The sequence below is a fragment of the Macaca nemestrina genome, chromosome 13 (genome assembly GCF_043159975.1).
Source record: "Macaca nemestrina isolate mMacNem1 chromosome 13, mMacNem.hap1, whole genome shotgun sequence".
NCBI classification, from domain to species: Eukaryota; Metazoa; Chordata; class Mammalia; order Primates; family Cercopithecidae; genus Macaca; species Macaca nemestrina.
The window spans coordinates 24,704,836-24,719,538 of record NC_092137.1 but is presented as its reverse complement, the minus strand read 5'-3'; the positions used below and the strand labels follow the sequence as shown (position 1 = coordinate 24,719,538).

The window sequence follows — 14,703 nt, the reverse complement described above, 5'->3', positions numbered from 1 at the left end:
CAAAGAAAGGTTAAAAAAGAAAAAAATTTTTGGAAGCCAGAAAGTTGACTGAGGCTGGAGAGGAAGCTGCAACAGCAGCAGCTGAGAGTGATGACACCAATGAGTAGTCTGAGATACCCTGTGGAGATAAATTATCCTTGCGCAAATTGGCAAAAACAAAATCTCACACACAATGAAAAAACTACATGCGAATTTTGAATTAATGTACTAAAATCCATTGTGTGGGGAACACTTTCATTGAATTCTCATAGAGATCAATGAGAGAAATTAAAAAATAAGAGAACAGGCTGGGTGTGGTGGCTTACCTGAGGTCAGGAGTTCAAGACCAGTCTGAGCAACATGGTGAAACCCTGTCTCTACTAAAAATACAAAAATTAGCTGGGCGTGGTGGCGCATGCCTGTAATCCCAGCTACTCGGGAGGTTGAGGCAGGAGAATCACTTGAGCCCAGGAGGTGGAGGGTGCAGTGAGCTGAGATTGCGCCACTGCACTCCCAGCCTGGATGTCACAGTGAGACTCCGTCTAACAAAAAAGAAAAAAAAAAGGAATGTACTTTGTATACAAAATGCTCAAAATTTTAGAGTCAGACAGGTCCTTACAGATCCTCTAATTCAATCATCTCAGCTACAAAAGGGAGATAAGCCTCAAACCAGTCATTTAGTGTCAAAAGCTGAGTCTGAATCCTGGGTCTCCAGACTCCCATGTCAGTCAGTGTCTTTCCTCTTCCACACACTGTTTTAATGTCCGAGCAAGGACATGAAGGTGGAGAGAGACCTAAGCCTGTATGGATTACTTAGAACAACATAAAGTTGTGACCCTCCTACCTGCTCCTGGATACTGGAAGACATTCTGCTGTATCTGAGGATTGATTCCAGTGCCAAACTGTCCTCCCATGTTTCCTGTCATGCCTCTGCTCACCATGCTGTTGCGGTTGGCCAAGGATGCTTCAGGATTTGCTGCTAGTTGTGAAAACGGGCTGGTAGAAGCAGGTGGGGTTCCTGGATTTGTACCATAGTTTGGTGGATAGGGGAATTGCTGTGGAGCACCCTGAGGAAGACGGGGGTTCCCCATTTGAACTGGTAGTCCAGATGAGGGAGGGAGGTTGTTCCCAAAGCTTTGTTGCCTCATAAGCATGGCTCTTTGCTGCTGTATTAGCTGCCTCTGTCGGTGCTGTTGACTGTACAATTCCCGCTGACGTTGTGCCAACATTTGAGCGTTCAGGGGTGGCTGAAAAGCAGGAAAAAACTCACTTACTAAAATTATTATAATCACTCTCTATCCTGGAGAGTTTATTGGATTAAAGCCTACTTTCGTGGGGCAATAAAGTACATAGCAATTATCACTGTACAAGGGAAACTAAAACAGAAAAGGAACAAAAACCTCAAGTAACAAACACAGGAGAAAAAATGAATTAAGTACATTTTACAGACTAAAAGTAGTCAAGAAATGCTAAACAATATCTGACCATTATAAACGAGCACGTAAATTCTCAATTAAAAGTTACACAGAACTGAAAAATTCAAAGAAAGTATATATTGATTAGTATTACAATATTGGCCATGAACATTATTAAGAGAAACATGAAAACCATAAGGAGGTGAAAGAAAATGTGCTTAATTACTTCTGTCCTATCCTTCATTAGATCATTAGAAGACTTTTTCTTTTCTTTTTTTTTTTTTTTTGAGACGGAGTCTCGCTGTGTCACCCAGGCTGGAGTGCAGTGGCCGGATCTCAGCTCACTGCAAGCTCCGCCTCCCGGGTTCCCGCCATTCTCCTGCCTCAGCCTCCCGAGTAGCTGGGACTACAGGCGCCTGCCACCTCGCCCGGCTAAGTTTTTTGTATTTTTAGTAGAGACGGGGTTTCACCGTGTTAGCCAGGATGGTCTCGATCTCCTGACCTCGTGATCCGCCCGTCTCGGCCTCCCAAAGTGCTGGGATTACAGGCTTGAGCCACCGCGCCCGGCAGAAGACTTTTTCAATTCCAAAAAATTTACTGTGTTTCTGGTAAGAAGAAACTTAGTTTTCCTCTTTCCTCACTGAGATCATTATCCGACTTTATTTAAACAAATAAAATACGATTATAGGTGATTTTAATTTTCTTCATTATACTTTTCTGTATTTACCAAATTATCTACAATGAACATGTATTACCTTTACAATTAGAAAAAACCTACAAATACCATTAAAAAAGGAAGATTCAGAAATCTAGGATCCAATGCCTAAGAAAATATCACTTAAAAAGAAAATAAGTAGAAATAAAATAGTAAAAAAAAAATAAATGAAAAGAGCTATGTTGTATTATTATTGGAGTTTCAGATTATTCCAGGCATTAGTGTAAGTGGTTTAACAGTTGTAATATTATGGATGAGGAAAAAAGTGGTCAAATTAGGTTAAAATCACTTTTTCAATATAACATGGCATATCAATAAAGGCTTCTTCAGAAAATGTCAATTCAGATTGAGAATCTGGTTAAAGCATACAGCTCTTGCCAACTACATACAGTTGAATCTAGAAGACACTACGAAATAAGACTTTCTGATAGGAATTATCTTTATGTGAATCCAAAAGTGGGGTCTTATTTCCTTACAACCTAATTACTCCTGAATTAGCTAGCACTCAGATTGATAACTTGTAAGACACAGAAACTGAAATCTGGATCCATGAAGATGTCAATATCTGCTGCTTACCAACAGCTTCAGTCAATGCGGTCACATGATGCAGGAAGACATTTCAGCAATAAGGCATTTTAGTAATAAGACATTTCAGTTGCACACGACGGACCAAATTCGGTGGTCCCATAAGGTTATAGTACTACAGTATTTTACTGTACCTATTCCATGTTTAGGTACGTCTTGATATACAAATACCATAACAATTGACTACAGTATTCAGTACAGTAACATGCTGTACACGTTTGTAGCCTAGGAGCAATAGGATATACACATAGCCAGGATGTATAAGTAAGCTATACCATGTAGGTTTGTGTAAATACACTCTATGACATTTGCGCAATTACAAAGTTGCCTAAAAACACATTTTTCAGAACATATCCCTGTCTTTAAGTGATGCATGGCTGTACTTATCCCTTTTAATAATACAGGTGCTGGCTTCCTGTATTTGCCCGTAATCCATCTAGTTCCATATTGTGGAGAGGAAAAGAATACTGTTTGAATCCTCTCTAAAATTCCTTATCTCTCAGACTTTTACATCAACTTTGTTATGAAATAAAAGTAAGTAGCTGAAACAAAAAATTTTTAAGTATGTATGGGGGTAAAGTAGGGAGTGAGTACTAGGTAACATTTAGAAGTCCACCTAGTTCTTTTTATGTTTAAAGTTCTAATGGCACTGGGTTTATTAAAAAAGGGATTTAAAAAATAAATAAAAGCTAGAAAATGCTGATGTTCAGACTGAATATAGTACACAAGATAGTTAAGACAGCTTAGCAATGTGACTGGGTTTTGATCAGGTGTCGGGTACCGTTCACATAGTTTCATATCAGAGGCTTCCTGTTACTGGTGCTATTCACTACAGCAATAAGAGCTTTTTCTACTTAGTCATCCGGTATCCAATAACAATGACAATAATAACAATAAAACAAAACAAAGCACCATTTGCTTTAGATCAAATATCAGTAAGAGGTATCAAAGTAATTAATTCATTCTAGAAGAAAACTACACTACAAACATCATTAAAAGATCAGCTCACAGACCATTTCAAAGACATTCAAGTCAACACTTTACGAAACACTGTGTGGGTTAAAGAAGTACTAATGACGTCTGGTTTTCTCACATTACCTGAGGTGTAATTTGCTGTTGCATGCCTGATCTCATATTGATGCCAACAGGAGCAGTTGCTGCAAACTGGTTTAAGATAGCTTGCCGATTTTGGTGTATCAACTAGAGAAAAATGGAAACAGTAAGATACCATATTTCTACACACAAGCACAACACTGGCCTTAGAAAGTAACACAAACTTTCTATTGACTACTAAAAAGTTTTAGTGTTGCAGGTTTGGTAAAATTATTTCCTATGTTTATTTTCCAAAAGGCTGGTAGTTTCTAACATTGATAAAACACTTATTTGCCTCCAAAACACTATGGCAAAGTATTTAAAAGTGGGATACACATTGCACTCCAGCCTAGGTGACAGAGCGAGACTCTGTCTCAAAAACAAACAAACAACAACAAAAAAAACATGTTAAGAGTTATTTTAGATAACTGCTGTAATGGAGAAGAAGAAATATCAGCCTTAGGTCTTAAAATATTATAAATGTAAAAGCAGGTATACAATAAGGGCACATTTTACAAAGGTCTGGAAGATGAAGGGAAAGTTGAGCAAGCTGGATGGTATTCTCACTTGGAGGTACTATGTCTGGTGAATACATATTTGGGGAAAATCCAATATGATTTCATTAGCTAGACAGTATTACGTAAGAAACAAATGGTCTGAAAAAATGGATTATTTAACTAGAAAAAGTAATTACTTTAGACCAGTTTCCCAAATTGATATGCTAAAAAACATTGTTCTGCAGGATATTAATAGATGTGCTGGGAAAACAGCATTCTGTGCTGTATTAAGTATTGGAAATGATGGGTTACACAAGGTAAAATAGATTTATTTACTGCAGAAATTTTATAAGCCTTTAATTGGCCAAAAGCACATTGTGGATCTCCAAGAAGGGATATACTATGCAATTTATTTATCATGAACCTTTTTTTCTGACATGTAACCATTAATACCCATCTCCCAGAACAGTTTTCTATGAACACTGGTTTGGAAGATCAGTCTAGATCAGGATTAGGGTTCCAGGTCATAGGCATGCCAGGTATGCCTTAACTGTATCTGATAACAAAAGAAGTATTCTTGGAAATGAGATTTTCTTGCCAACAATCTATAGCTTAAAACATTTCTTCCTCAGTAATTTGATATGAATAAACTATTCAGGAAGATAACAGTAACAATAATATTAATACTATTTTATGTTTATATTATACCTTGTATAACACAAATTATATGTATATATCATACATTAATATATTTCAATATATTGTACATAAACTAGAAAGCCTACGAAAGTTTTCTAAGAATCCAAAGAGCTATAAACGTGATTAAATCTCTTGTCACCAAATAGCTCAACTCTTAATTCTAGCTTCAGTCATTTTCTGACTCCCATTAGATCAGAAAACAAACCAATTTTTGGGAAAAGCTCATTATAATATAAATGTTAAAATGACAACTCTAAGGCATTGTGGAATAAGTTAAAACTTCTTTTTGAAGTTCTGAGTTACTTCAAAAAGAAAGATACCAACATTATAGTTTTAAAAGTCAAAAAGACTCTTAAATACCAAAACTGATATACTTCTTAAACTTGAAAGACCATGAATATAAATTTAAATAAACCAAGTTAATTTGATAAAGATTTACTTAAAAACTCAGTACATTCAAGATACTGTATAAAGTTTGCAGTTACAAAGGTGAGCAAATTCCTGTCCTTCTGGGAGTTCCCTACTGAATGGCAAAAGCCAATGCACAACAGTAAAATGCACAGGTGCTTTGTCTGCAGAGACACACACATCCACGGCAGCACAGAGGGCGCCGCTCATTCAGCCTAGGGATGAAGACAGGGACCATGAAGCATGAGTGAGCTCAGCAGAGTCTTGAAGGATGAGAATGCGAGGTGGCAAGGAGGAGGGCAGAGTTAACTTGAGGCAGAGGGAACAGCAAGTATAAAAACAGGAGAGGAGGCAATGAGGACAGGTAAAAATACATTCCAAACATATAGATTTATATATTCTTTGAATTGTGAGATAATATACAAATGAAATGCGTAGGGATGGAAGAAAGATGCCTGACAAGTAGTAACAGGCTCTTTTTAAGAAGAAGGAATTATTCTAAATAGCATAAATCTACAAGTACTTTCTGTTATAGGAAACCTGATCTATTTCTGCGCTTGAATTAACCCTTGTTCATTTTTTTCCTCCCCTGACTATCTGTGTGTGCAATGTAGTGCTGTGTACATCTGTCCTACTTTGACCTGCTTCTTTTCTCCAATTATTAAAATCCTTTGTTTTTTAACAAGTAGGTCAAGTTCCACTTATTCCAACAAAGCCTTCCCAAAAGGATCACTCCATTCCTTAGCTCCTTGGAAATCTTAACTTTCAGAGAGGTGGGGGATGGGAGGAGATTAGTTGTTAGTCCTTAGACACAAACACAGGTTAAAAGCCTTGTTGTAGAACAAAAGGAAATGTAGGGCTTGTGGCCAGTGGAAGAGGGCAAACCCATTCACAAGTATAAAATAAACACACGCAGTTCAGGATAGCTGTCACTTTATCTGCCGGAATGGATATTCTTCCCAATGCTTTACCAAGAAGTCCTTCTATAGGAAACCTAAAAGATGATTATCTAGCCTAGAGGTTCTCATCTAGGGGTGATTCTGCCAAACAAGGGACATTTGGCAAGACATTTTTGCTGATCACAACTTGGGGAGGAGGTACTGCTGACGTCTAGTGGGCAGAGGCCGGGAATGCTGCTAAACATCCTTAATGCACACAACATCTCCCCCATATCAAGAATTATCCAGCCCCAAATGTTAAAGTGCCAAGGTTGAGAAACCCTGAGCTAGCTACTGCACAAATTCTTGCAAAGACAAAAGTATTCTTTAAAGAAGCTTCTTGTTCTATCAGGCATTTTTTATTGCCAGAAACCTAAAGGTAAAATGTTTGTCTTCTTTTCTGTCCTTTAATCCTAATTCTGTTTTCTGATCACTTCTATTCTCTACAATATATAAAAGATGATCAATGGTGGTTCTTATAAAGTCAGATACATACATTTGTTCAGTACCCTAACACATACAAATCTGGACTTCACTTGTTTTAAGATTGCTAACTATACCATATTTGTTTATGTGTCTCCCTGTCACTTTTTCTTTACGTTATTCTCCTCTTGATAGTTACGAAGACCATGATCCTTGCTGGGGAAGAAGAAAACAAAACTGGAGTAGAAAAACTGTATGTTTTGTCAGCTAATATGATACCATTTTCTTTTTCTTCTTCTTCTTTTTTTTTTTTTGAGACAGAGTTTCGCTCTTGCGGCCCAGGCTGTAGTGCAATGGTGAGATCTCGGCTCACCGCAACCTCCGCCTCCTGGGTTCAAGCGATTCTCCTGCCTCAGCCTCCCAAGTAGCTGGGATTACAGGCATATGCCACCATGCCGGGCTAATTTTGTATTTTTAGTAGAGACAGGGGTTCTCCATGTTGGTCAGGTTGGTCTCGAACTCCCGACCTCAGGTGATCCACCCGCCTTGGCCTCCCAAAGTGCTGGGATTACAGGCGTGAGCCACCGTGCTCAGCCTTCTTTTTATTTTTTCATTTTTTTTATTATGATTTTTTCTGTCACCCAGGCTGGAGTGCAGTGGTGCTATCTCGGCTCACTGCAAGCTCCACCTCCCAGGTTCATGCCATTCTCCTGCCTCAGCCACCCGAGTAGCTGGGACTACAGGTGCCCGCCACCACGACTGGCTAATTTTTTGTATTTTTAGTAGAGACGGGGTTTCACTGTGTTAGCCAGGATGGTCTCGATCTGCTGACCTCGTGATCCGCCCACCTTGGCCTCCCAAAATGCTGGGATTACAGGCGTGAGCCACCGTGCCCGACCTATGACACCATTTTCTTTCTTTTTTTTTTTTTTTGAGACGGAGTCTCGCTGTGTCTCCCAGGCTGGAGTGCAGTGGCGTGATCTCGGCTCACTGCAAGCTCCGCCTCCCGGGTTCACGCCATCCTCCCGCCTCAGCCTCCCAAGTAGCTGAGACTACAGGCGCCCGCCACCACGTCCGGCTAGTTTTTTGTATTTTTAGTAGAGACGGGGTTTCACCATGTTAGCCAGGATAGTCTCGATCTCCTGACCTCGTGATCCACCCGCCTCGGCCTCCCAAAGTGCTGGGATTACAGGCTTGAGCCACCGCGCCTGGCCGACACCATTTTCTAAAAGCAGCAGGTCTACCCATTTTTGCTGTTGTTATTTTTCCTGAAATAGAATTTTAAACGTCCTTTATTGATATTATGGATATATTTCTTGGGTCTTTGCTCATTTGAGAAGTAAGCCGGTATTACACCTAATGGCTTGTAACTTTGTATTACTTTTTAATCATCAGCTCCTTCCTTCCTTTTGCTGTTTTTTGAAAGTCTCAACCAATACAGATATACTAGTTTCCTAGGATGTTTTTCATATCTCTCCTCCCAACTGGGAATTTATTCCTAACTCTATAATTGAATTTAAAATGTTATAATCTTTTTACTCCTTTACACAAGGAGTAATAAGTATATACTAGCCAGTGAGATATACTTAGGGTCAATAAATGATATGTATTTATATATTTTATTTTTTTAACATGTTTTTAAACTGATCTTAAAATTCACTAAAAAGAAACAAACTATAATGTATATCTGAGTATACTCCTCTTTTCTTTTCTCAAATCATTAGGCATGGTGCTAAATTCTTGCTATGAGATGCTTACAGTCTCCTGTATTTGGGAAGAGGGAAGGAGATGATATAACCAATAAGTGAACAGATGGGTATCAATCCAGTGAGGTAAATATATTATGAATAGCAGATTACAAACTGGGTATATTCTGGATACTAGTCCTTTGCCAGTCATATGGGTTGAAAATATCTTCTTTGAGTCTTTGTCTTGCCTTTTAACCTTGCTTATGGTGTCTTTTGTCTTGTAGGTCTTAAATTTTAATGTAAACATTAACTTTTTCCTTTACGTCATTTTAAAGAGGCTATAGAGATATTTTCATATTCATATTTAGGTCATTAAAACACTTAGAGTTTATTTTTGTGTCTTGTATAAGATGAGGATCTAATTTAATTTTTTCCTCCTCATGAATAGTCAAATGTACCAGCATTTATGATGCATGCCATTCTTTCCCCATTGTCACCTCTGTCTCTTATTAAGTCTCTCCAATATGTCTGGGTGTGTTTCTGGGCTTTCTATTATGTAGAGCTATTATGCAGAACCCTTTATTATGTAGAACTCTATTATGGTAGAACTATTTATCCTCATGCTAGTTCCACACTGTTTTAATTTTTTTTTAGAGACAATGTCTTGCTCTGCCACCCAGGCTGGAATGAGTAGCACAACCACAGCTCACTGCAGCCTTGAATTCCTGGCTCAAGCCATCCTCCCAACTTAGCCTCCTGAGTAGTTGAGACTACAGGTGCATATCCCCACACCTGGCTTTTTGTTTTTTGTTTTTTTTGGTAGAGACAGAGTCTTGCTATGTTGCCCAGGCTGGTCTCAAACTCCTAACCTCAAGCAATCTTCCTGCCTAAGCCTCTCAAAATGGGGGGATTATAGGTGTAAGCCATCACATCCGGCCTGCTTTAATCTTTAAAGCTTTGTTTTAAATCTTGATATCAGTAGAGCAAGTATACCCTCATTTTATTAATACTTTAAGATTGCACTGATGCTTCTAAAACAAATTTAGCATCTATTTGTCAAATTCCACGTTGAGATTTTGTTGGAATTCCACTGAATTTACTGATTAAATTTGGAACAATTGTCATCTTTTTACTAGCAACAACGAATTAGAAGATATAATTTCTTTCATGAGTATTTTTTATTTGGATATTCTTCTTGCCTTTCAATTATGACTTTCAGTCTTCTAAGTTTTCAACAGTGTGAATTTCTTTTTTTTTTGAGATGGAGTTTCACTCTTGTTGCCAAGGCTGGAGTGCAATGGCACAATCTTGGCTCACTGCAACCTCTACCTCCCAGGTTCAAGTGATTCTCCTGTCTCAGCCTCCTGAGTACCTGGGAGCATGCCACCACACCTGGCTAATTTTTGTATTTTTAGTAGAGACGGGGCTTCACCATGTTGGCCAGGATGGTCTCAAACTCCTGACCTCAGGTGATCCTCCCGCCTTGGTCTCCCAAAGTGCTGGGGTTACAGGCATGAGCCACTGTGCCTGGTCTGAATGTTATTTTTAATTAATTTTCTAGTAAAAAGAATTGTCATTTTTATTTCTTGTTCTTTTATCTAAAATCCTTGCTGAACTACTCTATTTGTTCTAAATTCCCTATAGATTCTTTAGGATTTTCTATATAAACAGTTGTATTATTTACATATAATTTTGTTTCTTTCTCATGTTTGCTTTTTATATTTCAAAATGACTTAATTTTTAGTGCACTAATGGTATTCATTTTTTGTCTACACTGACATGTACTTAGTCACGCACAAAAAAATAAAACCTGTCATTTAATAGGATTTAAGTCAGGATACTACCTCAGTTCACTATTTTATCCCGTGAATTTAATTATATAACTTTAAACAATACATTTAAACCTCAATTTCTTGATTTAATCAGGCACTGTTATTGCCAACCCACAGCCATTTATTCTCCCCTTCTTTCTTGAAGACAGAATAGATTTTGTTCAGCTGACCATCCCAAATCACACAACTCCAGGGGTAATGCAGGAGTACTTTCAGTCAGTCTTTGCGAACCACTGGCTAAGGGTGTACATGTGACTCAGTTCTGACTAGTCAGACATGTGAAGTATTTTTCCCCCTTTAAAATTTTTTTTTTGGTTCCTTTTTTTCTTTTTTTGGTGGGGGATGGGGTGGGAAGACCTTCTGGAAAAAGTTTCCTGGTTTTTGGAAAGAGGTACATAGGAAAGAAACAGTCCCTTTTCTTCTGCTAGTTATAGTTTTGTTTGCCTATGATATTTGTAATCATGGCATGCCAAGGATTGCAGAGCAAAAAGAGAAAGAACCTAGGTCCTTGATAACATCCCTGAATCTCTGAAGTAACCATACCTTGGTCTGCCTCCATTTTGAATTGTCAATTGGGTCAAAGTATTTTCTTTATTGTTTTACTATGCTGAGTTCATCTTTTTTTCTTTCCTTGTGGCTGAAAGCATCTTAACTAAGACAATGACTGAGAACCTTGGCCAGACCTGCTCACAGAAAGCCCTTAAGTGGACACATGGAAAATTCCTAGTATTTGCAGTACAAGTGAAACTGAGTGACCTACTGCTGAAACAGTAAGAACTTATGGCTTAGAACAGAAAGGACAGGCCTGGATATGTGGCTCATTAGATAGCAGAGTTACTGTCTTAGTTGGCAGTAGAAGTTGTTTTTGCGTATAGACATATCTGGGGTTTATAACATAGTGAGCCCCAAATTCTGTGTTTCTTCGACTTGGTGGATACTTTATACTCTGTTGGGCTACCATGCCATCTCTGGATAGGCATCCATGAGATTTAAAGGAAGCAAAGAACAGCAACTTTCACCTATTTGCATCTTATTCTCATACCTTTGCAGGGCTTCTCTGCTTATCGGCTGTTTCAGGAGCAAAAGAAAGCCAAAACAGCTTTTTTTCTGAACCAAGCATGAATCATCATTCCATTCATTCATGAACCTGACCTAGACCCTTGGTCTGGCCTTGCTCATTGACCCTTTAATATTAGGCACTATTTACAGAACTTTACATTGTAAAATGAGAAGCTAGCACACCTACACTTTCCTTTACTTTTTTGGTTTAGCCCTTAATCACATACTGCTTGCAGCGTCACTTAACTTTTCAGGTATGTAGTCAAAACGGTTTCCGGTTTTGTAGTCAAAAAGCCAAGCAGTTGCCTGTTTCTTTTATTCCTTGTATTCTTTATAGTACCTAGTACAGTCCCCTTAAATATGCTCTGTGAAAAATTAAACAAGGGAAACTATTAAGCATTTCTTATTCTGGTGCCCTCTATCTAAAGATGAATGGAAAGCTACAAGTAGTAGTTTGTCTTCAATTAATATCTCAGAACATTTATGATTCCTTCTCTTTCTCTTCTCCTCTCTCTTCCTTTAATTCTTCTTTGAATCCTTTACTCCACCCTAGCATTTAAAAAATTATTCCTTTTATTGTTATTCTATCATTTAAAAAAAATTTCCCTTTCTTAGTTCTCCTTTTCTCTTCCTCTCTTTCATCATCTTCCTTTTTTTAAACAGAATGGAAGCACATTTTATATCACATATTATGTTTATTGAATGCAACTTTATAGTAATAGCTAGTATTTATCAACTGCTACAATATGCCAGGCATTATGCTACAAGCTTTACATGTTTTGTCTCATCTATTCCACACAACCAGCAGTGAGGGAAAGGAATTCTTTATTAGACTCTTTTTATAGATGAGGAATTAGAGGCTTTAAAAGGTAAATCATTTGATTAAGGCAAACCACCTAAGTTTAGAACTGGGACTTGAAACTAGAACTCTTAAAACCATTATATCACATTGCCTTTCCAGTATAATTTATCTACTTCCTTCTCTTCGTTCCTGAATTAGTAAGTCTCCAGGGAACCTCTTTAAATACTTTCATAAAAATTCAAAGCAATATACAAATCTCATTTTAGAAACTACGAGATTCATAACAAGAAGCAACAATCTACGGCTCAGGTCCCCCTTTCCACAGCATTGTTGTTTTTTTTTTGAGACAGAGTCTTACTCTGTCGCCCAGGCTGGAGTGCAATGGCATGATCTCGGCTCACTGCAACCTCCGCCTACCGGGTTCAAGCGATTCTCCTGCCTCAACCTCCATAGGAGCTGGGATTATAGGCATGTGCCACCATGCCCGGTTACTTATTTTTTGCACTTTTAGTAGAAACAGGGTTTCGTCATGTTGGCCAGGCTGGTTTCGAACTCTTAATCTCAAGTGATCCACCGGCCTTGGTCTCCCAAAGTGCTGGGATTAGAGGTGTGAGCCACCATGCCTGGTCCATAGCAGACATTTTTAACCATTTGCTCTTGTGGTCCTTAATGATTATCTCCGTATCTGTTGCTTATACAATCTTAAATATTCATGCCACTACGCCTACTCATTTCCTGTCATACGAGAGAAGATTGAACTCACTCACAACTCCCAGGCCCCCAAACTATCTTTTCCTTCATTCTCTTAATATAATAACATCACTAGGCATCAATCTCTCCAACCTCAAACAATATAAATAAACTTTATTTTCTGTTCCAATAATCATAAACAGTATCTCTTGATGGTCTACTTTGTAAATTAAGCTGGTTCTCTTAATTTAACAATCGTATGATGTTCCTCTTAAATGGTATGTATCTCAAAAAATAAAAATTAAATTGTCTTTAAGTTGTAGGTCTCAAAGTGCTTTATTAGGAGCCTACTGTCTTTAACTGAGTGAAAGGCCCTTATCCCTTTCCTAGGAGATCAAGGACGGCTCTTCAAATCTTTCATGAAGGTTCCGGGAGTGGACTTGACACTTTTATTGTAGAACTGGGCTGCCTTGCACAGAGTTTTGGAATATACCTTTAAAAAGTATCACCTGCTGGCCAGGCGCGGTGGCTCACGCCTGTAATCCCAGCACTTTGGGAGGCCGAGGCGGGCAAATCACAAGGTCAAGAGATCGAGATCATCCTGGCCAACATGGTGAAACCCTGTCTCTACTAAAAATATAAAAATTACCTGGGAGTGGTGGCACACACCTGTAATCCCAGCTACTTGGGAGTCTGAGGCAGGAGAATTGCTTGAACCTGGGAGGCAGAGGTTGCATGGGCTGAGATCGCATTACCGCGCAATAGCCTGGAGACAGAGTGAAATTTCATCTCAAAAAAAAAAAAAAAAAAAAAGTATCAACTGCTAAACAAGAGCACTCACCTGCTGTTGTCCCTGTAATCGCTGTTGTAGTTGAAGTCGAAGCTGGTTAGGTGCAGCCGGAGGTCTGTTTAGAGTTTGCCTGGGCTGCATGCCCATGCCAGGTGAAAAAGCACCTCGGGGAGGTGTTACTTGAACAGGCATCGTCCCCAGTGAAGGTTTTTGCCTGACCATGCCTTGGAAAGGGCTAGGGAGATTGGCAGTAGGAGAAGGAGAAGAGTAAGGCTGGGAATAAAGGTTGGGTCTTTCTTCCATCATCAAAGGTGGTGTTGCTTGTTGTGGTGGAAATCTCTCTGATAATACATCTAATCCGCCCCCCTGTTAGAAAAGAAGCCAGAATATTTTACAAGTAAATTTCTGCCAATAAGTGACATGCTTCTGTATTTCTAGAAAATATCATCATACATTCATTCTGAATTCATGCTCTCCAGAAGTTTACTACCTAAAGAAATCATTTATAAAAGCTGCTTTTGAAATGGAGTAACAGGCCGGGCGCGGTGGCTCAAGCCTGTAATCCCAGCACTTTGGGAGGCCGAGGCGGGTGGATCACGAGGTCAGGAGATCGAGACCATCCTGGCTAACATGGTGAAACCCCGTCTCTACTAAAAATACAAAAAACTAGCCGGGCGTGGTGGCGGGTGCCTGTAGTCCCAGCTACTCGGAGGCTGAGGCAGGAGAATGGCGTGAACCTGGGAGGCGGAGCTTGCAGTGAGCCGAGATCGCGCCACTGCACTCCAGCCTGAGTGACACAGCGCGAGACTCCGTCTCAAAAAAAAAAAAAAAAAAATAATGAAATGGAGTAACAGATAGCTGAGATATTTAAAATGTCCGTACAGAGATGGCAATATAGTTAAAATAAAGGCTCCAAATCAATGAAATATAAGGTTTGGAAAAAAACTTCATTGCAAAGCCTAAGAATCAATAAACTTTACATTTAATAGCTTACTATAGGAAGTAGATCCTTTTTTTTTTTTTTTTTTTTTTTTGAGACGGAGTCTCGCTCTGTTGCCCAGGCTGGAGTGCAGTGGTACCATCTCGGCTCA

General features: G+C 38.9%; 1 protein-coding gene across 4 annotated transcripts in view; it reads right to left on the bottom strand.

Moving 5' to 3' along the window:
• LOC105479814 (nuclear receptor coactivator 1) overlaps positions 1 to 14,703 on the bottom strand; it is a 161,876-nt gene that overhangs the window by 27,973 nt on the left and 119,200 nt on the right. For all 4 annotated transcript variants that reach the window (XM_071076293.1, XM_071076294.1, XM_071076296.1 and 1 more), the window contains exons 15-17: positions 13,664 to 13,978; positions 3,793 to 3,894; positions 824 to 1,226 (exon numbers count right to left, since the gene is read on the bottom strand). In XM_071076293.1, the coding sequence (XP_070932394.1) occupies positions 824 to 1,226; positions 3,793 to 3,894; positions 13,664 to 13,978 (820 nt within the window). The remainder of the gene's footprint in view (positions 1 to 823; positions 1,227 to 3,792; positions 3,895 to 13,663; positions 13,979 to 14,703) is intronic.